Here is a 27,370-nt window from a genome sequence, read left to right as displayed (position 1 = left end):
TATATTATAAGGTATTAATGAACCATATTATATCCAACATGTCACTTTTTCTTGACATTAACTTTCGGCGCAGAATCTATCTTCTCTGAAGATATCTCGTATTGAGTGTCCAGTCTACAACAAACCAACATATATGATAATGATACTTGAACAACCTAAAGGCAGGCAACAAGGCCAAGCACACAACAACAACAACAACAACAACAACAACAACAACAACAACACACTGCAACAAGGACACTGAATCAGAATGACATCTAACTGATATATGCCATTGTATTACGTTCGAATAGGGGATATTACTGCCATGTTCCGCCACCAGAGTGCAGTACTAAACTTTTTAGTAAACCATAGAGTAACTTATACACAGTTTAACAGGTTTTTGACAAGTTTTCAGAGATAATAAAATGTGACATTGATGCATCAAGGCGGTTTGTTTACAGAGGACCTACCGGGAAACGCGAATCCGAAATTTCGCTATCTGCCTCTTTATCGCTCGAATAAGAGTGACAGAGAAGTTAAATAACGAAATTTCGATTTTCTTGTTTCGCGATAGACAGATTGTGGTAGTGGCGCCACCTACGCAGAGTTTCGCGTAATATTCCCTATTGGCCTGAACCGAATGACATTAGAATGATATTTTAATCATATTCAAAGCGAACTGCACGACATTTGAATGGCATCAGTTTAAGTCAATCTGATATCTGTGTACAGTCGAAGGCAAAAATATCGATCTAGACAAATGGCTCAAAAATATGTAAACACGACTGTATTGTCTAAGGTGGAAGAGCGTATACATGTCTTTGAAACTTTGGGAATGTATATATATTTATGCCCTTGACTGTACATTCTAATTAGTCTGTAAATCGTGCATTTCGCTTGTACTTGTCCGTACATGTATTGGCGCTGGCAAGACGCGCGATAACTAAATTACATGGTTCAAGTATCATTCTGCTGTCAGTGTACAAGATTACAATCCATAAAGTTTTAAAATGAGAGCGACACTTCAATTGTATGGTTGCGGCTTTTGAATGTTGACTATAGGTACCTGAGGCTTCTCAGCCGACAGTCTGAGATGACAGATGCTTTTGATCGCGAGTCGGATTGGAGAGGAGGCAGAGAGTTTTTGGACCTGCCCAGCATGCTGAAACAGAAACAGATTAGTACATTATTATATATATTAAGGGCGGTAAACAAGAATTAACGAACGAGTGTGAATTGAAGCCCGAAGCCAAGGCGAGGGCTTAATTGACACGAGTCCGTAATTCCTGTACCGCCCGTGGCACACAATAGTAGAAGGTGTAGCTACTTTCGAAGAAGCTCAACTTGAACACCTGGACCAAAAGCGCCTTCAACGGAAGTCTCGACCTAAGCCGTCCTACGCATATACTTATAACGAACAAGGGAAGCTTTATTGTACACAGTGCGACCGGATATTTAAAACAAAGTTCGGTTTTGCGAGCCATATACGTGCTCATCAGAGGAGTTTGTAAAGGTCGCCGTTGTCGGACACGAGATGGACAACTATATATAGTAGATTGTTAACCAAGGGATGAAAGGCAGTCATTCCTGCCGAGGTAGTTTGGCGCTCGAACACAATGAGAACGCCAATAGTCCGAGGCTGAAATTATGCCTTTCACCAGAGTTAAACAGTCTACTTTTCATTTCGAATACGAGGAAACTAAAATGCATGTGTTTTTTTAAACATGACAGTATAATTTTTTATAGTAGGTACATATTTCTTGAGGGTACTTTCAATTAACAACTTTGGCAATAGTACCGTTATTTATGGAATGAGGAGTTAAATATCAGAATGGAAATTTCATAACGAATCCATTTAAACCCAAATTTCAATTGCTTATCGTAAAAAAATCTAAAAGTATCGTACTTATTTGGAACGTAAATGCTCTAGTGCAGAAACGTACCAATTGTTTACATAAATAGTAGGTATTATAAATTGCAAGTTAAATAAAAGCTTGTAAAAATAAGCGATTTTGACTTATTTACAATATTAGTGGTGGTAATTGTTATAACTGTTTCAAATTTTAGCAGGTATCTACGTCAAATGGTCTCTGAGAAAAACGCATTTAACTGATTTGCAAGACCGAAGTGATCCCATAAGTGTTCCGTTTGTCAAAACAAAGTTTTGCACGGAACACTAAAAATTGAGGGTTGCCCCAAAAATCCGATGAAAAAGTGGTTACCTAATATTTGAACCATCCTAATATACAACCAAGGCAAAGATAGATATAACTCCGTAATAGATGGATACAGTCTAAGGAAAAAACGTGCCTCGAAAATCACGAAAATTTGATTCTCGATCAGATGGCGCCACTAGTTTTGGCCTACACTCGTATAGAGGGCGTTGACTGTTTCGTTTGTTATTTATAATTTTAAGGCATACCAGTGAAAAAACATGGGTCAAAATCATATAAAAATAATTAATGCAAATAAAAAAATCATTTATCCATATTTAAATACATTTTATCGTATTTTTATAAATATTTATTTTTAGTTTTAAAGTGTGTCGACAGATGGCAGTGAATTTACTGGGGTTACAAAATTTATTATGACAGTACCGCTCTAGTATAAGTTACTCTATGACCAAGGTTCGTGGCGTACCTGGATCGGGTAAGGATCTTGCTCTTGTTTGAGTGGGATCGTATTTTGTGATGTGTGGCCGAGTCCCCCCCTCCGTGGAGAGAGCTTAATGCCTCTGTAGTTTCCGTGGTTGTTCCCTTTTGGGATCCGAATGTCGTTATGGTCATTGACTCCTACAAACAGTTAAAGATTAATTTTTAACAAGCAGAAACGTCTGCGGTGGAAAAATTACTGCCTTGGGGTGGGTGCCTAGACCCATATGGTGGAAAGATTCGCTGGCTAGGTATGAGGTCTCGGTGGCTCAGTTGGCAGAGCGCTGGAGTTTCGATCTAGAGGCCGTGAGTTCAAATCTCACCCAAGGCACAGATTATATAATACTAGTACAGATACCCAATCCCATAGTAAAAAAGCGCACCGTCCTAAGTAGCATATACTTGTAGGCTATTTTTTAGTTCACAGTAGCGAACTAGATGGCGCACGGAGCTAATACAACTCTTACGACTAACATGCGTTGAAACACCTCTCTTGCGACATCTGTTGTAGCTTCCACGCAATAAACCAATACGTCACATTCACTTTTAAGGTAAATTATTACTAGATGGCGTTTCAGATATCAGCGACAAAATTAAAATTTATTTGCATGATTTTGAAGTTTGATTGGGTACTTTAGTAAGGCGTCAAAGTTTCGTTACAAACACTAATTAATAAACTAGTGGATGCGAAATGACTGCTTTTAGTATAAAAACCAGTGTCGCTAAACTCACACATTCATAGCCATGTTAAAATACATTACACACTTACAAAATTGCTTTGATTCGTAGCAACTTTCCATACCAATAGGTTATTACCGGTTGACATTTCTCGAACGGTTATCAACTGTAGGCTACACGAGCGACGGTCTAAGGTATAATGTCAAAGTTATAAGACATACGACTTTAATTATCTCATTCATCTCACAAAACCTCACTCAACGTTCACCTAATACAACTACTGAACACCAGATGGCGCTATTTTTTTATAGTTTTAAATTCACTTACTTATTATAGGCGAGAAAAGGGCTAAAGTAACCAGTATAAGTAAGATCTAATTACGCATGGTTTGTTACGGATCTCACGGTCACGTTACACTGGTGTTTTCGAGATCTCTACACGCCTGCGAGTAGCTAACCGTTGGGAACTTCTTTCATTCGATGTAGGGAGGGGACAGTGTAATCCGAGTGTTTTATCGATATTTGTGTGTTCGGTTAGGAATTGATATTTCATTACCGTATGTTTTATAACATTTAGATTATATTTTATTTATGATTATAATATAGGTAGTGATAATCGTGATTGTATGAAAAATAATATGTAGTACAGTACAACAAATATCTAACTAAAAATTTGTTTCTTATTTATTGACCAACTAGGTTGTTAATGTAAACATTCAGATTCAGATTCAGATTCAGATATTTATTAATAAAATTTAGTATTTTACACGTCATTTTCAGTATAATAAATAGTTATATTAAATTATCACTAATTAATTTACATTTTTAGTATACATTTTACAAATATAGGTACTTAACTTACGTATCTATTTTTATGTGGTTGGGTTGGCTGCCCTACTGACAAAGTCGTCGATGGTATAGCACGCCAGTTCAGTTAAGAGTGCCCTGAGTTTTTTTTCAAATGTTGTATCGCTTGCATCAATTATTTCGGCAGGAAGCGAGTTGTACAATTTTGCCCCAACAACAGCGAGTGACTTTCTAGATTTAGCTAGTTTACGTTGTGGGACAACTAAAAGGGGTCTCCGGCGGGTGCTTCTTTCCCTGGTAGTAGAGGAGACATAGTTGTGTAGATTTGCTCTTATATACTTGCACGCAGTGAGGACATAGACACTTGGAAGCGTAAGTATTTTCAATTCTTTAAATAATTCTTTTGCAGGATGGTCGTGACACTTTCCTGTTATGATCCTTACTGCGCGCTTCTGCATTTTAAAGGCTCTGTCACGATCAGCTGCCAGGCCCCACAGGTCTACACTTTGCGTTAGTATTGAATGGAAATATCCATAGTACGCCTTAAGTAAGTTAATGCGCGATAGGGTAGGCGCGAGTCTGGATAAGGCATAGCACGCTGATGCTAGCCTGTCACATTAAATATATCTTAAGGTTAAATAGATAAAATCATAGTTATTGTTGTTATTTTGCAATCACAAATCTGCAATTACCTATGTCAGTATTCGTCTTTAATAATTTGTAGCAGCATTTAAGCTTAATCTAGACGGGACAACCTGATTCAATTGTCAAATTAATTGTATGGTGTGTAAGCAAACATTAAACTGGATCATCGATCCCATGCCTATCAAATCAGGAAGGGGCGCTGCAAAATTCCAATATTTGACGTTAGTTTGCGTGGTAAGAAACACTTTTTATTAATTTAGTGAGCCCGAATGTCACAAATAATTACTAAATTAGTAATTAAGTTTTAGGCGTGTGGACGCTAGATGAGATCAGATGTATGTCAATTTTATCCCCAAAAATCTTTCTCTAAGAAATGCTGCGAGCAAATGGTGCTTTATTTTTGGGGAAACTAATTTTCTTGCCCAGTAGCATTAATCCATTTATTTTTAATATCGGCATCTTTTGGAAATCTAAAACATTTAATAATAAAGAAATGGAAAATATAAATCATTTATTCATGGCACGTTGCATGCATTGTACGCATAAGTACATTAAGTACCTAGTCTAATTATATTAACGATGAAAATATGATGGGTGTAAAAAACAAGAACAAATAAATGTATATAAAGGAATACAAAGGTTTGAAAGGTTGCCATGAAATGACCCCGACTTAACTTAGTGCTTGATGACCAGAGCTGCCATATTTACTTATAGACATTGATTATCCCAAATAATAATTTATTACCTACTAACCAAACATCAAACTTGAAATATCGTACTGTTACGATATTTCAAGCTTTAACTTTATCGATATAAATATCGACATTGCGCAGCATTTAAGTTATTTGACATTTAGGATAGCGAATATTCCAGATAAACGTAAAGAATAGTGACAAAGGATTATGAACTCTAAGTTTAAACAAATAAAATATAGTTTTACTTAACGACAATCGTAAATAATGCAAAATAAACAGACTTTTCGTATTTATCGGATTATATTGTAAGAAATAACCACCGGTGATAGGAGATACCTCCACGTGAAAGGTTTTTTTAAACCGCTGTGATTTCTGCAGCTTAATACTGCACAATATGGCATTTTAAATTTAATTAGGTATAAATTTTTGTTAGACGAGCGTACGTATGGCGTGAATGTCATTCGAGCATGAAATTTACACAACAAACTGAGCATAGTCTGTGCATAAAGTGAGTCGACCGCTCGCTACTATTACAATTGTGGTATTTTCTATAAAAAGGGACCTTATTGTCGATGGCGCTTACGCCATTATTAACGATGCTCCGATATAAATGCAATGCCGCGCGACGCTGTGCGGCGTAAGCGCCATCGACAATAAGGTCCCTTTTCATAGAAAATGCCCCAATTACCGGTCGGTGTCGGTACCTACTACCTAGTACCTACCCATCGTTTCATCGTCTAATTTGTGCAGTAGACACGCGAGAGTCAATTAGCGTGACTCGCGCCATAGAACATTGTGCTAGCCTCGGGCCTCGCCGCACTTGCCGCTCTCGCTCTCGCTGGGCGACTGGACGAACGGGTGTTGCTTTGCGTGGTTTTAACTCTAAGATTGCATTAAAAAATGAAACGCAGAAAACTTTTTTTTAGGATTTATGGATTTTATGGACTACTACCTAAGCGTGTTTTGTGGCTTATTCAGTGCGGCTACCATGAGTTGACATTAGAAGTTTATGCCGATCGCAGTCTATTAAGCTCGTACCCCTATAATATATTTTTTAATACAGTTGCTCAAAAAGTGCTACTTTACGTAGCGGTTTAGCGTGCGGAAAGTTGGTATTCGCTTCGCTTTTTACTTTTCCAATTTTTGAAATTAATACTTGTTTTAATTCATGACTACTTATTGATGAGTGTTAATATTAGTTTCCTTTAAACGTCGTAACCAACATAAAAACCTACTGTTAATGTAAGAATACGAAAAATATACATATTTCATATTTTATTACTTACCTCTTTATCATTATAACACGTTTATTTTTTAATATTGAAAATTGAAAAACCGTTCTTAATAAGTTGTCTGTATGGAACGGAATAGCTCTGGAAGGTAGAGGTAGGAATAGCTGCCGAAACGCCTGTCAAAGAAGAAGCGTTTTTTCTTACTGTTTCCAAAGGCAACATGCGATATTGTTTTTATTCCTTACTTGTTGTTTTTCTTATTTGCGCCGTTTTCAACCAAAAGGGTAGTTATTGTCGGTTGTCAATAACGTTGGTTCTTCCCATAAAGCTTCAATTTGAAATCAACCTTATCGACAACCGACAATGTGGTACCTTTTAGTTGAAAACGTCACATTTTATCGCAACTGTATTAAAAAACGTCGTTCGATACACGTGCGGAAATGTCATTCTTCACTCGTCCCGAGTCTTGCCACTCGCCTACGGCTCTTGGCAAGATATCTCGGTACTCGTAATGACATACTTTCCGCACTAGCATCGAAATGTACTATAAAGGCTCCGTCACACACGCGCGTTTTGCGGACGGAGCGGACGCCGGCGCGACGGGAGCGCTTTCATTGCGCTCCGCTCACGCTCCGCCCGCAAAACGCGCGTGTGTGACGGAGCCTTTATGCGGTTTTCACCTATGAATAAGTAGGGTGATTCTCGAGGAAAGTTAAGGATGGTTAAGGCGTATAGTTTGTTAAGGTTTTGTGTAAATTGGTTGAAATATGAAGATATTTGCTAATGAAGTCAGCTTTCATTGGTTTACCTACTAAAAAGTCCGCGATGGCACGCGATGATGTATGTCTATCTTTTAAGGATAACTTACTAAGTATACCCATTCTTATCTTCTACAAACAGAAACAGATTTCATAGTATGTGGTATTTGCAAAACTATTTACACGGATACAGTATTAATAATTATCAAATTAAATACGTTAGTTCTATTAAGCATTTCATACAGATTACAATGGTCTCATACAAGATACAATTAAAATGAATATCTCAGGAGTAATCGTAAATTAAAGTTTCACTTCGACCCATATAACTTGTATGAAATGTTAAAGACGCTAACGTCCGTTAGTTGCCAATTTTTACCACCTTATGCGCTGCGATCGTTTTACTTACCCCCACCATAATCTTCGCACGGTGCCAGTTAGCCAACATGAGGAAACAACTCAAAATTTGCATCAAATGCTTTGCCACTTTGCTCAGTAGATAAATAAAATACAACTGTCCCATATGTTTCTTAAACATATATAGAGCCTTCAGAACTGGTATGTCAAAAAAAATATCCCTACCTACTTTTAAAAAACCGAACAAGTGCGAGTCGGACTCGCCCACCGAGGGCTCCGTACTTTTTAGTATTTGTTGTTATAGCGGCAACAAAAATACATCATCTGTGAAAATTTCAACTGCCTAGCTATCACGGTTGATGAGATGCAGCATGATGACAGACAGACGGACAGAGGAGTCTTAGTAATAGGGTCTCGTTTTTACCCTTTGGGTACGGAACCCTAAAAAAGCAAAACATGATAATATCAGGTTCTGTGTGATTCTATTTCTTAAAGATAAACACAAATTGTATTCCTATAAGTAAATTGCTAAAACATAGAATTAAATAAAAACAACAACAAGAAGTTAAGGAGGATATGTTTATTTTTGATAGCTAAAGATAACCGTGGAGAAGACAACCTGTCATTTAATGCCTCAAATCCCTTATAAGCATTTGATTACCTTATTTGTGTTATAGGCTCGCTCGCTCACTGAATACATTGCAGGTTCAATATAATGACGCATTCAGGGTGTTGTTGCGGCTGCCGCGGCAGCACCCTGAACGTCTGGCATGTTTGCGCACGCGCACGTGGACGGCTGGACGGTTTCCATGCGACGCCACACAAGCGCTGCGCCGCGACGCTCTACAAAGTCTGCGTCAGCCGCCACACTCATAGCCTCCTGAGCGTAGTAGCGGGTAGGTGGGACAGTGGCGTAGTCAGGAACTGGGCCTCGCTTCACAGACGCACAGCTGTCCATAGCCAAGACACGACAACGGATGATCGCCCTACACGGTGAGGCGCGACAGTCTCCAAAGCAGAAATGCGGACGAGAACTCCCACATGCACCCTTCCACAGGAAGGGTGTCGAATGATTAGGAATAGATTAAGCGCTTAAATTTATTAATTTCTTATTCTGATTTTTTTTCTGCAATCGCCTATGCTTCATTCTTTCTTTCTTTGGTATCTTCAATAACAGTTTTTAATCTTTTACAATTCGGTGTGTCGCTATCGGCTGGTCGCTTGCGTTTTTTCGGTGTCGTAAATATTTCCTCCTCATTTTCTTCTTGATTTTTAACACCAGGGTAAACTTTTTTGGTGTTAATACTTTTAATTCTGTCGGTCCTTGGCCTAGAAAAAAAAATAGGTACATAATATTGTAACGAACTGCTATATAATAATATACCTACTATTTTTTAGGGTTCCGTACCTCTAACGGAAAAAACGGAACCCTTATAGGATCACTCGTGCGTCTGTCTGTCTGTCTGTCCGTCTGTTACAGCCTATTTTCTCCGAAACTACAGGACCAATTAAGTTGAAATTTGGTATACATATGGAAGTTTGTGACCCAAAGACGGGCATGAAACGTAAACAAATACATTTTAAACACGGTGGCTTTTGGGGGGTAAATGAGAAAATAAAAATAAAAAAGTTTTCAAACTATATCGTGTTACATACCAAATGGAAGAGCTCATTGTGAGAATCTGAAATATATTTCTTTATAATTTTAAGATAAACAGTTTAGAAGTTATTCAAGAAACGACCATTCCCTCCCTTTATCTCCGAAACAACTGGGTTAAAAATGTTGATAAAAAATACACAAAATAGATCTTTACACGCACATAGGAAAACCTATTATACATGTGCAGTCAAGCGTGAGTCGGACTTAATTACTTAGTTATTGATCCGACACCTACGGGTTTTTTAAAGACATTTCACATAAAAAATACATTGTTTAAATTGTGTAAATGTACGGGACCCTTGGAGCGCGAGTTCGACTCGCACTTGGCCGGTTTTTTTTTATCAGCGTAATTTAGTGTCCCACTGCTGGGCAAAGGCCTCCCCAAAACGCTGCAAATTGTGTTAAAGTTATGAAAATCGGCAAGATTGATCTTTAGTCCATATAAATAAATTTGACCCGAAGCACCAGAAAAAAAAACAGGAGTAGAGTCCTATCGTAACGTGTGTAGTATTCAATAAAAGGGCATCTTGAGCCGGTTCTAAAAATATATCACATCATTACATTGCAGTGACGATAATTTTCAAAACATACCAAGTTTGGGCTTCTTCAGATACGATACCGTTGAATAATTTTTTGTAAAGTATATTCTGGGTATAATTTTCTTTTCTAATCATACGCAATATAATCCATTTACAAACAATAATTAAAACTAATAATCTAAAACTAATAAACTAAAGGTCTAATATGCGCCTCCACCCTGCATCGTACCCGGCTCAAAAGTTCCCATGATGCCTGCAGCATTCCCTCGCTGCACTGCAATTGAGATCTGTTGAACCAGGTACGATCCAGAGCGGGGGTCGCATTGTAAAGTATATCTCAAATAATACCTAATATCCAAGAAAGTAATTTTGAAAATAATTTCATTAGTTTTTTTTAACTGGACAAGTGCGAGTCGGACTCGCCCACCGAGGGTTCCGTACTTTTTAGTATTAGTTGTTATAGCGGCAACAGAATACATCATCTGTAAAAATTTCAACTGTCTAGCTATCACGGTTCATGAGATACAGCCTGGTGACAGACAGACGGACAGACAGACAGACAGACAGCGAAGTCTTAGTAATAGGGAACGAGACTTATGGCACAGAATAACTAATAGAACTACCGTACAGAAAATTCACTCCTTCACAAAAGCCAGATTTAGGTATAAAATTATACCTACACTCGCCGCCTGCAAGCAAAATTGAAACTTATAACCGCGCACGAACCGTGAATCTTCTTTGCGCGCCGCAGTTTTATGACCGAGCTGCGAGTGTCGGCACGGGGTTGTCACGCGACAAGTTTTTGTACCTATACCTACTGATTTATTATTTTTAAGATAAATATGTAGGAATTACAAACGTTGATTCTGTAAACATAAAATTTTTAGCCGGAGATAGTATGTCTGATTCTCACGGAAGTAGGTATGCCACATAAGTACTTATTCCTTTGAAAATATGTCGGTCAATATAGTCCGGAATTTTAAAAAAATGTTTTTTTCTGCTTCTTGGTTCTTCCGTTTATTCAGACATCCGTAAACAGAACATTATCTTTTATACAGATTAGATCGCGATTTAGGTTTCGAAGCCATTGCGTATTTTCAAATTTTTCAATTTTGCGCGAGCGCCACGTGAGCACGTGACACGACTATCGTGCGAGCCGAGCGGCAGCCCACTGCCATACACCTGCCCGGGCGGTGCGCCGGCCAAATATACCTAAACTGCGCAGTGACACCCCCCTGCTTATGGATAGTCTCGTAAAATAGGTACTGAAGCAGAACTGTTACTTTGTAATATTGAAAAAAAAAAAAAACAATGGAATTATTTTCAAAATTTCGTTCTTGGGGTTAGATATGAGGGTATCACGAATGATTTGTACTAGGGCTCCCGGTATCCGTGTTACACGCCGATACGAATACCCGTGTTCTTAAGCCCGGCGGTACTAAGAACCCGGTTTACACGGAACCGCCGGGATTCGAAAACGTTTCGAAGGAACGTTCCCAAGAAACGTATCTCAGACACGTATCTCCGTTTACACGGGTACTTAAGACCGTTCCGAACGGGTCCAAATACTCCGAACCAGTTTGAGCCAATGTACAATGGTAACAAGGTCCACTATTATTATGTTGACTTCAGAAGTTCAGATGAATTCGTTTGTCGTACGATTTTTAAAGTGAAGCTTTTATTCTATCGCCCCAATTTATTAAGTTAAGATAAAAACCGCGATTTTAATACCGTAAATCGAATTAATTTCCGATTTTTTTTAGTTAAATGCCTACAATCCGAAAAAAGTTTCACTTGCATCGTGGTTTCATAAAACCGCACAATTACTTTTTTTTTATTGTTTTTAACCGTATTGATAAAACATAGGTACTGAGCCATCTTCCTAATCTTCCTATGTTTAATAGTAGGTATACATAATTTTTATTTTAAACTATTTATATCATTTAATAAAACCGATTGCTTCTAAGCTAATTACAAAAATTTGATATTGATCATAGTTTTTTTTTATAATTACATAATGGTATAGTATTTTCGTTAATAATAGGTGTGCAGACAGAATACAATATTAATTAAAAATAACAGTTTAATTATTTCGTGGTTATTTTTATCTCGGATCTATTACTGCTTTGCGAAAACAACAAACCTGCCAACGGCGCAAAAAAGTTATTAGTAGGTACACAGAAGCGGGATTATCGAGTAATTTTACCCAAGAACCATAAAAACCCATACTACCTTGGATAACTTGCGATAATATTGCTAATTACATTAAGATAGATCTTTAAATTGGTAATCATTCATAATTCACTTTGGTCACTTTCGCACTAGCGTTCAGGTAATAAACGTAAATGCGCACGTTGCCGACCGGTGGTCCATCCATCCATTGTTTTCCAATATCCTTTTGTTTGTCATCGTCGAAAACATGTAGGTTCCCAAACTATTATCACAAGTGTCACCGCCAATTACAAGCTTTATGTCGTTGTAATAAGGTCCAAACATCTGCACAAGAAAATGTTTTCAATTGTTTTGTAGCTGCACCGCACTAAAAAGCGTTTTACTGTGGTAAGAGGTACCTAAAGTAAAAACAATTAGAATTTATTGAGAAGGTGCAATTTTATCAAGTTGATTTAAAGTGTTTATTAATAACTATAGCGATCCGCCCCGGCTTCGCATGGAGAGTCAAGCATAATAAAATACATTCTGTAACAAGTATTCACTTTATCTCATGAACCGTGATAGCTAGACAGTTGAAATTTTTACAGATGTATTTGTACGGAACCTTCGGTGGGCGAGTCCGACTCGCACTTGTCCGGTTTTTTTAAAAGTTAATAATGGGTTAATTATTCTTAAAATATAGACAGACAGCCATCGCGCACTTTTTTGTAAACCAATGAAAGAGAGACAAGTCCACCATACATTGATATCAAATAGAATGGGCAGCGTTTTCGATTAAGCCAGCGTGATTTTTTCTAACTTCATTAGCAAACATCGTCATATTTCTACCAATTTAAACAAAACCTTAACAAAATATACACATAAACATTCCCAAAGAAAAACTTCATTCATAGGTGAGGTCTGATTATCGCGAACATACAGACAGACATACGGACCCGGCGGGGGACTTTGTTTTATAAGGTTTACCTACATTATATGACAAGAAATACAATTTCATATCATGTTCTTAAATTAAACTTAAAATAAAGAAGCAAGTGAAAATTGTATTTTTTTATAAATACTTACTTAATGCCAATTTCGAACATTAGTTTGACTTCCTGCCTACATACTGAACTCGATGGTTCTAATTTTTTTTTAAATAGGTACTAGCAGGTTTTTATATTATATTGCTAACCCGCAACGTAAAAAAAAGTAGCTATTTAAAGTGCTATATAAAATACTATACTTTGATAAGAAGCGTGAATACTCTTAATACCTATTGCAAGCAAAAACTACATGCTCAAGAAAGGAGTTTCTAAACCGTTTATTGAATTTCGACTCTATGACCCACGGAATAAGGTTAAATATGACAGAAACTCGTCATGAATCTTTTGTCTATTCATTTGTAGCTGGCGTTCGTTCCTTCGCTACTATCGTCAAGGACGTGTCCGGAGCCACGGATAAATAAGATACGTATCTTCGAATACCCGTTTATCCGTGTACACGGGTCTTAACTACACGTTTCTTAATTAAACGTGTGGAACGGGCCAGAAAACCGTTTACGTATTATTCGGAAACGGGTATTCGAAACGTGTAAACGAAACACGGATTCGACCGCGAGCCCTAATTTGTACCTATAGTATATTATACAAAAAAAACTGCCATATCGTATCTGAAGTATCGTATCATATCATATCTGGGAGGAGGAGGACTTGGTAGGTATTGAAAATTATTTTTATTTTTATTTAAAACACGTGACTAAAATGTAATGACGAGACATATTTTTAGTACCGGCTTAGAATGCCCTTTCATTTAATAGCATACACAATATAATAGGTTTCTAAACAAAAACAAATTTCTCCTGTTTTTTTGGTGCTTCGAGTCAAATTGATTTATACAGGGTGTCCCTTAGCCATTGGACACAGCCGAAATATACATATGCATTAGGGTATTTAGAACCAGTATACAAAGTAGGTATCATAACAACGGGTGTAGCGGTTACGAAGAAATTAACAAATTACGATTTTTTACTTTAGAGCAGCCTGATGTATGTGTTAGTAGCTCCTGAGGTAATAAATAGTATGAAACCTTCTTCGACCTTTGTGATTATCTTTTTTATTTATGACACTAATACGATTCTGACTTTTGACAAATGTCATCATTGCCGTACATTTTCGAACAAATTGTCAACAGCACTGCCAATGATTAATACAGCATGTTTATTTTTGTTGTCGATTATTGGAAATAACTTTTGTTTGAACATTTATTTTTTTATCTTTTGTTCTAATTAAAAAAATATTAACGTTATAGAGCATTAACAAGTTTTGGGAACAAATCAAATTATTTTATTAAATATTTTGATTTTGTGTTTTTTTAAGTAGTCACACTACTATATATAAATTAAGAACAGTAATAGATGTCTCATATATTTAAGAAAAAGTGACGAAGCCCTCCAGTGGTGAAGGCCGGATTCGAACCGGCGTCTTTAGCTATCGCGGCTAACGCCATGAACCCCTAGGCCACCCCGCCACGGCGGTGCCCGTCCGAATTTCTCGACTATATGCCATCTTAGTAAGACTAGGCGTCTTTGACCAGCTCTAAGGGCAAGCAGTGCGCGCTTGCACCTCCTAAACGAACTCCTTACGGATTTACGTTGTAGCGAGAGAGACTGGTGCTGCCATCTATGAACAAGTTTTGGAAGTTATAGAGCATTCCTGAGAAGTAACCCTACGTGGGATTTCAGGGTCTGTCGAATGGCTAAGGTCACCCTGTATAGACTAAATATCAATCATGCCGATGTTCACAGCTTTAACACCATTTGCAGCATTTTACTGAATTTCGAGGTGAACCGCCAGGACTATACCGCGAACACCGAAGTTCGCAAACGGGCATCTTTTTTCACATCACCAACAAAGACACTGAATATATACATACGATAGGTATAGGTAACGACATGCACGAGCTAATTAATTATAGGTAATCACATACCTTCTGATGTTGACGCAACTGGTGAATCTGGGAAGTTCTCTGTCGATGGATCTCCTTTGTAATGGACAGGTACGGCTAACTTATTCAATCATTTGAATGAACCGCTTTTCGAAATGATCAATGCAGACATATTTGTGACGAAGAGCATCTCGAGACAAGTGGGCAATGGTCATGTTACCTGAAAATGATATTTATTTAAACTCTTTTTTTAGTTTTTTGTCAAAAATTTCATTTTTGATAAAAACTTTTATTGCTGACTGTAAGTACTTCTCTTGCGTTGCCTGTGGAAAGCCCAAACCCAAACACAATTAGGTGGCGTTGTTTTATCTCAGTTCCAATGGCCACCTCCTGTCTCCGTCATCAGATCAGCTCGATGGTACCACAATATTGCATTGTCACCCTTCTTACATATGTATGCAAATTTTCAGCTTCATTGGAAACCGGGAAGTGGGCCTGGGCCTAAGCCTAACTTGCAATACTTGAATACAGACGTCCACCAGACGTCTGTCTGTGTCTACACTACACAGACAGCAACAAGACAGGTGAAACTAAAAAAATAAAAAATAAAAATAAAATATGTTTTATTGCTTATACCAGAAGAAAAATATAAAAACATTGCACAAGAGCCAAACCAAAAAAAAAACATAGAAAACATGCACAGAAAAAAAAAAGAAAATTGAAACAGTAAACTACATCTAGGTCTGTTTGTGGTATAGGCAATGGGTACCAGTCTCAGCTTTTGCTAGATATATGTTGATATACCCAGCGCTGATTTTCAGACGGGCCCCTTTTGGTCGGTCGTTACACACCATTGCTCAAACCAGTATGTACCTATACTGGTCATATTATATATATGCGATCGGCGCGGCTGCTTATAGCTGTGTGTGTGTGTGTGTGTGTGTGTGTGTGTGTGTGTGTGTGTGTGTGTGTGGTGTGTGTGTTTGTGTATATATATTTTTTTATTAGTTATATTGTTATATTGTTTTTTATTTATTCGTTAGATAGTTAGGGGGGATTTCCTTTCTGTATTCTTAGTAAATGTACTTTAACCAGTTTCTTGAATTTTAGCAACGGCATAGGAGTTCTTAGTGGTGGTGGGAGATCATTCCAAATTTTTGTTGCTGCGTACTTGAATCCTCCCCTAAAGAACTTGGTTTTATGTTTAGGTTAAATTAAGCTTGTATTAAAGAGGATTTAATGCAAAAAGGTATTTACTACTACTTATGCAAGGCAAACATTGTGTCAGCAAACAATTATTAAATTATAAGAACAAGAACTTTTCACTGGTACATGTAAATATTAATATTAACCAACTAAAATATGGCTACATACTTTACATATAATATACAAAATATCAACTAATATTATTTCCATATAAATAACTGCTGGTGGCCTAGCGCTAAGAGCATGCAATTTTCCATCCGGAGGTATCCCCGGCTTGTACCAATGAGTTTTTTATAAGTTATGTAACTAACTAACTCTTCATTAAAGGACAATATTTATGTGATCTGTGACAATATTATGAGAATCAGCGGGATTGGAAAATCAGCGGGAAATCACTTTCATTAAAACTAGTGCCTATGCCAATAGTTAGAATTAGATGCCAAATGTACATAATTTCCATTGTTTTTAAGGCTAAATTAGATGCTTGTAAAATGATGTAGGTGGGTATTTGGAAAACTTGATTTCCTAAACATCTATCCGTGTTGAATTATGTTTCATACTTAAAAAATAAAACTATGAAAACGGATTATATCGCGTATATTGAATTTATAATACATCCCGACGTTTCGAACTCTTTACAGCGTTCGTGGTCAAAGAGTTCGAAACGTCGGGATGTATTATAAATTCAATATACGCGATATAATCCGTTTTCATAGTTTTATTTCATGAGTAACTATCGCGGTAACCGAAGACAATATTTTCATACTTAAAGTTTAACTGCCCATAATTAATACTTTCCAACACAAAAGACAAAAATAAAATTTCAAAATGCAATGGATTGGAACACCTTTTAATTGGCATCTACACAACGATACACTAGGATTGCATGATCTGTGACAATAACATTATTTGTCACTGTATCTCTGTAATATGTAACATACCTGTTACCACAAAAAATTATAATTTATTGAAACAAAATCTGTTTAGGTATATTTTATATCAATAGACAAATATGTACATTGTCAATACAACATACCTAAACTGCAAACACTTTTTAAGAGGAAAGGGGATGGCCGTATCTCCATACTATGTTAGTCCCCATTTTCCTCTCTGGATATTGACATTATGGAAGATATTTTTACATAATTGGATGTACATATGTATATTAACCATAGCTATGCCCCTATGTTTGACTATTTTGAAAATTAGGAGCGAAAACAGATTTCATACAATTTTTTTTTTTTTTTCTCTTATAATACTTAATTAAAAATTCGAAAAAATCTAACATAGCTGTGGTTTATATACAAAAAATTGTGTCAAAATATTCTCAATAATGTTAATATCCAGAGAGGAAAATGAGGACTACGTTTGTATAAAAAGGCGATTTCGCGCGGGTCCTCCACTTTCGTCTTAAATCAATTATTGAATTGGTTAGAGGAAAGTTTAATGTAAGAAAGCTTTAGAAAGTAGTAAAGACTTACCACAGTTGTCAATCCAAGTTTGCAATCGAGCACTGTCGCCAGTTGGGAAGCGGAACATCGACTTCTGACCGGTCATGGCCTTGCATTGGTAATACGAACACGTGGGCGGCATTTTTCTGCATTACTTCTGTTTTCGAAAGCGTACGGTACGGCGTATCAAATTGTAGCGGATTTTCGAGTCCAAATCCAAGCCAGGTCGTCGTGAGTAATTGTCGGAGTCCTATTAATTGCCAGTCGCGTATGTGGAATGTCCGTCAAAAGTCCGTTTGAATGCCAGGTCGTCGATTGCAATTATTGGTTGCAGGAAATTAGTAAATAAAAAGGTACCTAAGGTGCGCGTTTGACTCGGAAACCAAGCGAAGTGAAAACTCCAAAAACTGGATTCTGTTTACAAAGTATTCTTGCGTTTTGATAATGCAGTAGTAAAAGACATTGCGCTTTGCGTTTTTAATTTGTATTTTAACATCAGGCCTACTTTAAAACACCCATTTAGATTATATGTATTCACCGGTCCCTTTTTTACATTTTGTGATAATTTTCGTAATTTATAACTTATACGTAATTATTTGAAATCAAACATAACATCACACCTTAAAAACGAGAAACAAAACGCAGGATAGATGGATGAAACGGAACGCACACACTCGTCCCGTTTTGATGAACATAAACAGAGGGCCTACCGCGAAGCACGTTCGATGTGTTGCCTCTCTGTCGCACTTGTAAATTCGTATGTAAGTGTGACAGGGAGGCAACACGTCGAACGTGGTTCGCGGTAGGCCCTCAGAGCAAAGTATGTTATCTTCATGCAACGTGATACAAGATACAACGCACCGCGCGCGGTTTGTATGTGTGCGCGACTTGTATCTATGGTCGCCGCACGCACACTGAAACAAAATCTCGACCCGCGTTTCTCAGTGCGCAGGTCGGCTCCATCTAGTGTCAATATTCAATATTATTTGGAAAGCCCAAAAACTGTCGCATGCTGTTACTTATGTGTGTTTACGTCGAAGACGTTCGCCATATAGTTGTGATTTATAACTTCTAAAATAATGCATTGAATTCGTGCTTTTATTGATGTTTGTATTTAATTTATAATGTTTTGAATTAATGACACTTTAAATACCATTAATTAAGTCTTAATCTGTAGGATAAAAATTTCGTAATGGTCGATCGTGACAGTTGGCGCCATCTATTGATATCGATTTGAAAATAATTATAAGGCCTTCGGGATGGGAGGGCATGCCCAAGGCAGTAATTTTACCACTTTTAAATTTATTCTAAGCTTAAAGTTAACGATTGTTCATGGATGCCATTAGGAGGTAATCGCCATATATCAAAGTGGCCAAGGTGCCCAAAATTATCTGAACATCTGCCGCTTCGATATATCTGATGGCGACTGTACAATTTACGGTACAAATTGATTCAATTTCTTTAGTTAGCGATTTGTAACTATCAGTGAGTGGCGTTTGATGTCAAATTGGTCAAGAAATAGCTTGTAAATTATGCGGGTTTTCCGTATCATTAAGCACCTTTATCGTACAGTCAAGTGTAAAAATATTTGTGCACACATCATACTCAAAAATATGTCCCATAGCTCTTATGTCAGCGAATTAAGAACTACTCCTGGGACATATTTTTAAGTAAGTTATATGCATCCATATTTTTACACTTGACTGTACCTTAATTTTTAAGTCCAATATGAAACCACGTCTAAAGGTGCATCCATTTTGCAACACGGTGACATGAGGTAACTTTATAGTTACTTACTGTTGCGCTGTGTTGCTCCACAAAAGTTAACTATGGAGTGGATGCACCTTATCAGAAGAAAGTGGAAGTAGAAAACAAGGAAAGCAAATCCACCAAACAGAGGAAAAATTCCCAAGGAAAAGAGAGAGAGAAGCATCTTTGACTGAAGTTGGTTTACTCAAAGATGATGACTGGTCTACTTATTCGGGTGGGGACTTTAATTTAATTAATTTCCTTGGAATATTTAGACAAACGGTTTTTTAAACTCACGCCAATTATTCGTCACTATTGGCGACATGTTTCGAACCAAGCGGGGGACCTTCCTTAGGCCTCAGGCTCGCGCGCAACGATCGGTAAAGCGGGCGGCCCGCACAGTGCGGAGTGCAGCAGTTTTGAGCACTCAAGCCTGAGGAAGGACCCCCGATCGGTTCGAAACATGTCCCCAATAGCGACGAATAATTGACGTGAGTTTAACCATTTGTCTTTAATTACTTTAAAATAAATATGTCTGACGAAAGTTTAATTTTGTTCCTTGGAGTAGACAAGATCTTGGAGCTACCTTGTTGGAAGTCTCTGCTGGAGTGTAGTTTGTGACCTTTTGCAGAAGCTCACTGTCGGTGGCCATATCCGAAGAAACGCTCTCGTCCTGTTTAGAAATTTAGGTTATATCAACTTGTTGTATGAAAAACACAAAAGTTGGAGTGACTGCTGAAACTCGTTAATTGATGAAAAATAATGACACAAAAATCGACGACATACACGAAGATTGGAAACTGCAATCACAATGAGCGTGTGCCCACACGAGCGGGCTGAACAGCTTAGTTCCCGCACCTAAGGAATGTAATAATGCACTCGCTGAGGTCTAAATCGGCTAGGAGAGAGAGAGACAATTCACTATGGCTCTAACTTTGTGGTAGTAATGGTAATAGCTGAGTTTTAGTTGTCACCACGATATATATCAATTTTAACCCTTTGAACAAGAAGAAACCTTAAAGACCTCGTGAGTTGTCGTGCACATAGCAACCGCTCATAAATCTTATGGCGTATGCTAAGGGCCACCCCACACATAGCAGACGCTCGGGAGACGCTAGTGTGAGGTGGACCTATAAGAAAATGGCTGACAATGTTCTAGTATTACTCACAAACGTAATGCTGTCATAATCGTAACTTTCATCGTCCATGTAACCTGGCAGCATCACTTTACCCGGAAACCTGGTGAAACATGCAGATATTCAATTAAAACAATAATTTTTAAGAAAAAAAACCGACTTCAATGGGGGATGCCGCTGAAAGTTCACTTATTGTTGATGGTGCACTCTTAGATTCCAGACAATGAAATGAAAAAGACAGCATCTTTTGCCTAATAATGTAGAAAAGGAGGTAAAACCATCCACTTTTCTAGTAGCATTTCATTTCTGTAAGGGTCGCAGTTCTAACCTAACCTAACCTACTTTTCTGATATAGCATTTCGTTTCTGTAAGGGTCACAGCTCTAACCTAACCTACTTTTCTGATAGCAGTTCTGTTCTGTGACCCACCTAAGCCACTTTTCTATTAGCATTTCCGGGTCCGGATCAGAGTCCAGGTCCGTGTCCGGCTGTCCAGGTCCAAGTTTGGGTCAGAGTTCGGTCCGGGTCCGGGTCCGAGTTGGGGTCCATGTCCAGACCCGGGTCCGGGTCCGAGTCCGGGTCCAAGTTTAGGTCTGGGTCCATAAGGAAGAGAACAAATCGCCAAACGTGAACTATGTGTCATTGAAGAGTTCCATTCTGATCATTATCAGCATTTTCCATTTCATCAAATGTCACTTTTTTAAATGTAAATGCTGGATTTGTTGATAAAAAAAACAAAAATCACAATATGTATGCCTTTCACATTTGAGGAGTTCCCTCGGTTCCTCGTGGGTCTCATCATCAGAACTCGAGCGTGACAAAAATATGTCTCAAAAACTTAAGTTGCTTAACAAACATAAAGAAGAGGACAAATCGCCAAACGTAAACTATGCGTCATTAAAGAGTTCCATTCTGATCATCATCAGCAGTTCCACTTCATCAAATGTCACTTTTTAAAATGGAAGTGCTGGATTTGTTTATAAAAATACAAAAATTACTATATGTATGCCTTTCACATTTGAGGAGTTCCCTAGATTCCTCATGGATCCCATCATCAGAACTCGAGCTTGACAAATGTTTCTTGAAAACCTAACTTGCTTAACAAACATAACGAAGAGGACAAATCGCCAAACGTGAACTATGCGTCATTGAAGAGTTCCGTTCTGATCATCATCAGCAGTTCCACTTCATCAAAGGTCACTTTTTAAAATGGAAGTGCTGGATTTGTTTATAAAAATACAAAAATCACTATATGTATGCCTTTCACATTTGAGGAGTTCCCTCGATTCCTCATGGATCCCATCATCAGAACTCGAGCTTGACAAAAATGTTACTTGAAAACCTAACTTGCTTAACAAACATAACGAACAGGACAAATCGCCAAACGTGAACTATGCGTCATTGAAGAGTTCCGTTCTGATCATCATCAGCAGTTCCGCTTCATCAAATGTCACTTTTTAAAATGGAAGTGCTGGATTTGTTTATAAAAATACAAAAATCACTATATGTATGCCTTTCACATTTGAGGAGTTCCCTCGATTCCTCATGGATCCCATCATCAGAACTCGAGCTTGACAGAAATGTTTCTTGAAAACCTAACTTGCTTAACAAACATAACGAAGAGGACAAATCGCCAAACGTGAACTATGCGTCATTGAAGAGTTCCGTTCTGATCATCATCAGCAGTTCCACTTCATCAAATGTCACTTTTTTAAATGTAAGTGCTTGATTTGTTGATCAAAATACTAAAATCACTATATGTATGCCTTTAACATTTGAGGAGTTCCCTCGATTCCTCATGGATCCCATCATCAGAACTCGAGCTTGACAAAAATGTTTCTTGAAAACCTAACTTGCTTAACAAACATAACGAAGAGGACAAATCGCCAAACGTGAACTATGCGTCATTGAAGAGTTCAGTTCTGATGATCATCAGCAGTTCCACTTCATCAAATGTCACTTTTTTAAATGTAAGTGCTTGATTTGTTGATGAAAATACTAAAATCACTATATGTATGCCTTTAACATTTGAGGAGTTCCCTCGATTCCTCATAGATCCCATCATCAGAACTGCTTTTTGACAAAAACGGGACCAATCTGTATGTATATACTTACAAACAAAAAAAGAATTTTTAAAATCGGTCCAGAAATGACGGAGTTATGGAGTAACAAACATTAAAAAATAAAAAAAAATAAAAATTAAAAAAAAACATACAACCGAATTGAGAACCTCCTCCTTTGAAATCTTGAAGTCGGTTAAAAATCTAATCTTGATGACTTGACAGATTCCTTTAACGCTTTCTTATTTTCGTATTAACGTTTTCTGATTTGATGGTCACTTATTCATCATCTTTTCTTGAAGTCATTACTGTGAAGGGTCATTCTTCAAAAATCTAAAGGGAACAGACTAGAATAAAGGAACCATACCGGCACTCTGGCGGAATTTCGTCCACCACGGGCAAGTCTACGGACTGCGAGCTCGGCCACTTCCTCAGCGTCTCCTCGACGACCTCCTCCACCACGTTCAGATTCATCCGGCCCCAGGCATCCTTGGGGGAGGGCAATGGCATCACGTCTGGAGTCCAGGATTCCACGCGCTTTGGGATGAAGCAGGGAGGGTAGGCGGAAGGATCTTCGCCTGGGTCGTGTTTGTAGAAGTGCCTGGAGAGATGTGTGTAAGGATGTTTAATGTCCTCTGTAGCCGCCGTGCAGGTCTCGACGACAAATAAAAAGACTTCGATATGAAGTAAACTTATAATATCGAATAGGTGCTGGTTACGTTACAAGGTACAGTTGACGAAAAGGGTTAAAGGGTGTAGAAGTGGTGGTTATAGGCACAGATTATATAATACTGTTATAGTATGGAGGCTGATGCGAGAGTGATTAAGCGAAATATGAACAGCAAAAAGGTAGTTTAAATTTAGGTGCCTCTAATTGGCCGCGATACAAGTTATGTGGAGCGCTCCTATAGGTTCTTTAAAAAAGCCTCCGCATACTAATTGAGCCCGACTGCTGCGTTTAGCTACTGCATTATACAAATAGGTAAAAGGTTGCGTTCGCAACATCCTCAAAGCATAGACTATCGAAGCTTCGGACTTCGCACTTTTCAAAGACTTGCGATCACTTTTTTTTTTTCGCATAATATTACAAGCTGCATTATGTTTGTAAACAGTTGTATCTTATATATATTAAAATTAGCCATACCATAAAACTATAATACCCAGTTCATAAATTCTGAATCTCGATTTGGGTTAAAGTTATTGATAGCTAAGTTTACAAAGACCCATTTCATAAAAGCTTGTAGTCTTATTGTGTGACACCACAAACACACACACACACACACACACACACACACACACACACACACACACACACACACACACACACACACACACACACACACACACACACACACACACACACACACACACACACACACACACACATTCACAGGCAGTTGCCTTCTTCAGAAAGGGATTTCTGCTGGTGAAAATCAGAAGCTTTCTGAAACGAACTTCAGATCGTCAGGTGTTACTTTAATCATAATAATCATTTATTTATTTCTTGAATGCGGTACAATAACGATGTATTAATAAAACATTTTTTGATCAGCACATTCTGCCTGAATAGGCATAGAAATAATAAGTATTACCTATAACTATGACTAGATTCTTATGACCTATCATGCAGCATGCAAAAATAATAAAGTTCCGACCTTATACTACATTATAATCAATTTAATAAATATGCTAAATATGTAAATATATAACATTTAAAACTTTCGCGGTTTAAACACATATTAAATCACATTTATAAATTCGCGATAATCGCGAGTGTCTAATATATGTAAATATACTTTCATATTTAGAACCGTCAATGCGTGGTGACCAAGAGTCTTGGGTCCAAAGTTTAGAAATATAATGTCAAATGGTAGGAAAAATCGCAGCTATTCAAAATGTACGCGATCAATCGTCGAGTCGATTCGAGTCCTTCAAATCTTTTATACAGATTGACATTTTGTGCAAACAGCAATTGGTAGAGGCCATAAAATAAATTGATTTGGCAGGTATTCGATCGCACGATCTATGAATAGGCACGACCTCTCGACAGAATCACTTTAGGCGGCCATTCAAATGTAAAACAGGGTCTTGGCCCGTATTATAAAAGGACTGAAATTTGTAACACTGTGGACTCTTTTTAAATAACGTATTTGTTAGAAAATAAATGTTAGAATAACTACATTTAAAATGTATATCTACCCTACAAAATCATCAGCACTACCTATTGAGGTAAAACAAACTAATAAAAACTTTAACTTTGCTTTGCCCCCTCTGCCCATCCCCCCCCCCCCCCCCCAAGTTACGCCACTGCCTTCGGCTGTGGAATGAGCTCCCTGCCGAGGTTTTCCCGAGGGGCTATAGTGTGGGGTTATAAACTAACTTCATAGTAAAAAATTAATGATTTTTTAAAAGGGCTTCTGTGATTTTCGATAGCCGGCTGATAAAAGTGCATATAAAATCACCTACAAATCAACCACTTTCTACCCCCAAACCCTTGATTTGGGGGTAAAAGGTGGTTGAAATGCAAGTCCATGAACATTTTGGCAACAAATCAAATTATTTTTCAACACAGGTAAAAGCTCCCTTGATTGTTCAAAAACTGATGATAAAATTTTGAGTAGTCTTAGGGCCATTGTGGGCTGGTAGAATTGGCTTTCAGGTGATGATTTTGAATGATAAATATTTAAAAACATTCATTTCGAATGGATTTGGTTTGATATTATACAGTTAGTATTTTCCTTGCTTTGGTGTGATAAAAAAAATGTGTTTCGCTAGGTGGCAAAATTTGTTTAACCCTCGTTCCTTGAAACCCTCTCAACGCTCGAGATTCCACTTTCCGAACCACTCGCTGCGCTCGTGGTTCAATTTTGGGATATTTCGCTTGCTCGGGTATGAAACAAAACTTCTTGCACAAAACTTTAACAAATGATACACCTAAACCTTCCCCAAGAATCACTCTATTATTGATAGGTGAAAACCGCATGAAAATCCGTTCAGTAGTTTTTGAGTTTATCACAAACTCGCAAACATACTAGGGAATGCAAAACCGAATTTTAATTGTATGGAAAAATCGGTTAATAACCGAATAATCACCGAATTTTCATACAAATAAAAACCGGTTTTGCATTCCCTAGACATACATACACACAGACAGACGCCGGCGGTGGAACTTTGTTTCATAGGTGTAGTGATTTACCAATCTATTAGTTTAAGCCAGGCTTGAGCGGCGCAGTGAGCGGTGAAAGGCGCCGTTTGGCGCTCCATGTACCTCCCGTAGCCGATCTTAATCGCTTCCTCGACGATCTCTTCCCGCATCTCGAGGACCATCAGCTCTGTGTCCTCTTTCTGTAGGACCTCGGCCCTGGACAATATTTATGGTTACATCAATGTTGTCTATAGTAAAATACAATAAGTTTTTCTGAGTTGCCATATGAATTTGGTAGGGCAAAAAAAGACCACCCTATTAACATTATCTTTTTGTTTTTTTTCTTGTACAGAATTTTTAGGAGTATCGATTGTTTTTTTTTAGTCTTGCCCGTTCAAGGGATAAAAGAGGTCCTATCTATATATTTTTTTCGGTGGACATAAAGTAAAATATCGAATTGCTCATATTTACAAAAATTAAAATGTACTTGCACGCCTAACAAGAAAATGGTCCTAAATTAGGAATGAGAAACTGCAACATTGCTCAGTCAGTTTCATCAGGCGCTTCTAAGCGAAAACAACGATATGGGAGCTTTGATAGGGCTCTTATATGATAAGTTACAGGGAATAGTTTCTGATTTTACTAATTGGAAACTCGGCAAGTAAACACCTTTATCTTTATACTCAATAAGGGGATAGTGTTCCGCTTTAGTACAAATCGTTCATCACAACCAGGTATATAAATACAATGTCAGAATGGTGTGCCTATTTATAAGCCAAAAGTTATTTGTCATTATAAAAACATAATGAATCAAAACTATTTTTTATGAAGCAGAAACTTCTGCGAGCGTTACTCCAAATTTTTAAATTAAAGAAAAAATGCCACCCTTAAGGCGTAAGGTAATTCGCACACATCTGATAGGTTCGAGTCCTCGGAGTCCTGCCGGTGTAAATTTTTCAAATTTTCCTTTAATTTAAAAATAATGAAGTTAAACGGCAAATACTAGTACCAAGTTCGTTCAGGGATAATATCTCTTGGCAGTGCAACGAGCACTTTCTGGTCATCCACAGATAACTTCCGACCAAGACGAGACACAGTGTAGTTATTCAGAATAAGAGGCATGGATCTGCTGAGTGGCATCACGACAAAGCAAACATTTATCCAGTATATTCGCAATATTTTACGATAATTAATAAAATTGAATAAATATAAAGCCAACTTGAAGCTTGACATTGACAAATAAATAAAAACTTTTTAAAGGAAAGTTACCTACAAAGTTATGATGAGTTTCGCTTTTTCACTTTAAATTTATTTACGTGATCTGTTCCGGTAGCCGGTCAAACAAGTTTGTCGGTAGAAAAAAGCGCGATTAAATTTGCCGCTTTTTCTACTGATGGAAATGGCTTGACACACTATACTTTGATGGTCACTTATTTTCATTTCAATATTTTGCCATATCACGCCACATATTTCAAATATAGTTTGTCAAAGGACTGTCTCATTTCAAACATAGACAGAGATAAT

The 27,370-nt window shown here is 37.6% G+C and overlaps 1 protein-coding gene, 1 long non-coding RNA gene and 1 other non-coding gene across 3 annotated transcripts; 1 reads left to right on the top strand and 2 right to left on the bottom strand.

Annotated features, from left to right (window-relative positions):
- Window positions 1-29: 29 nt before the first annotated feature.
- Window positions 30-27,007, bottom strand: LOC134746938 (uncharacterized). The gene is made up of 8 exons (XM_063681510.1): window positions 26,856-27,007; window positions 25,898-26,062; window positions 23,069-23,302; window positions 20,676-20,745; window positions 20,093-20,179; window positions 2,623-2,774; window positions 1,049-1,144; window positions 30-114 (listed from the first exon to the last, which is right to left on the bottom strand). The coding sequence occupies exons 1-8, from the start codon at window positions 26,984-26,986 to the stop codon at window positions 42-44; spliced, it is 1,008 nt and encodes a 335-aa protein (XP_063537580.1). The 5' UTR covers window positions 26,987-27,007; the 3' UTR covers window positions 30-41.
- Window positions 2,892-2,964, top strand: Trnae-uuc (transfer RNA glutamic acid (anticodon UUC)). Its single transcript has one exon. It is a non-coding gene; the product is annotated as a tRNA-Glu (tRNA).
- Window positions 8,384-18,118, bottom strand: LOC134746767 (uncharacterized). Its single transcript, XR_010128265.1, has 3 exons — window positions 17,788-18,118; window positions 15,143-15,320; window positions 8,384-9,133 (listed from the first exon to the last, which is right to left on the bottom strand). It is a non-coding gene; the product is annotated as an uncharacterized LOC134746767 (long non-coding RNA).
- Window positions 27,008-27,370: the final 363 nt, after the last annotated feature.

The sequence above is a fragment of the Cydia strobilella genome, chromosome 13, assembly GCF_947568885.1.
Source record: "Cydia strobilella chromosome 13, ilCydStro3.1, whole genome shotgun sequence".
NCBI classification, from domain to species: Eukaryota; Metazoa; Arthropoda; class Insecta; order Lepidoptera; family Tortricidae; genus Cydia; species Cydia strobilella.
The sequence above is the reverse complement of the archived record's forward strand: the minus strand, read 5'-3'. Positions and strand labels throughout refer to the sequence as shown.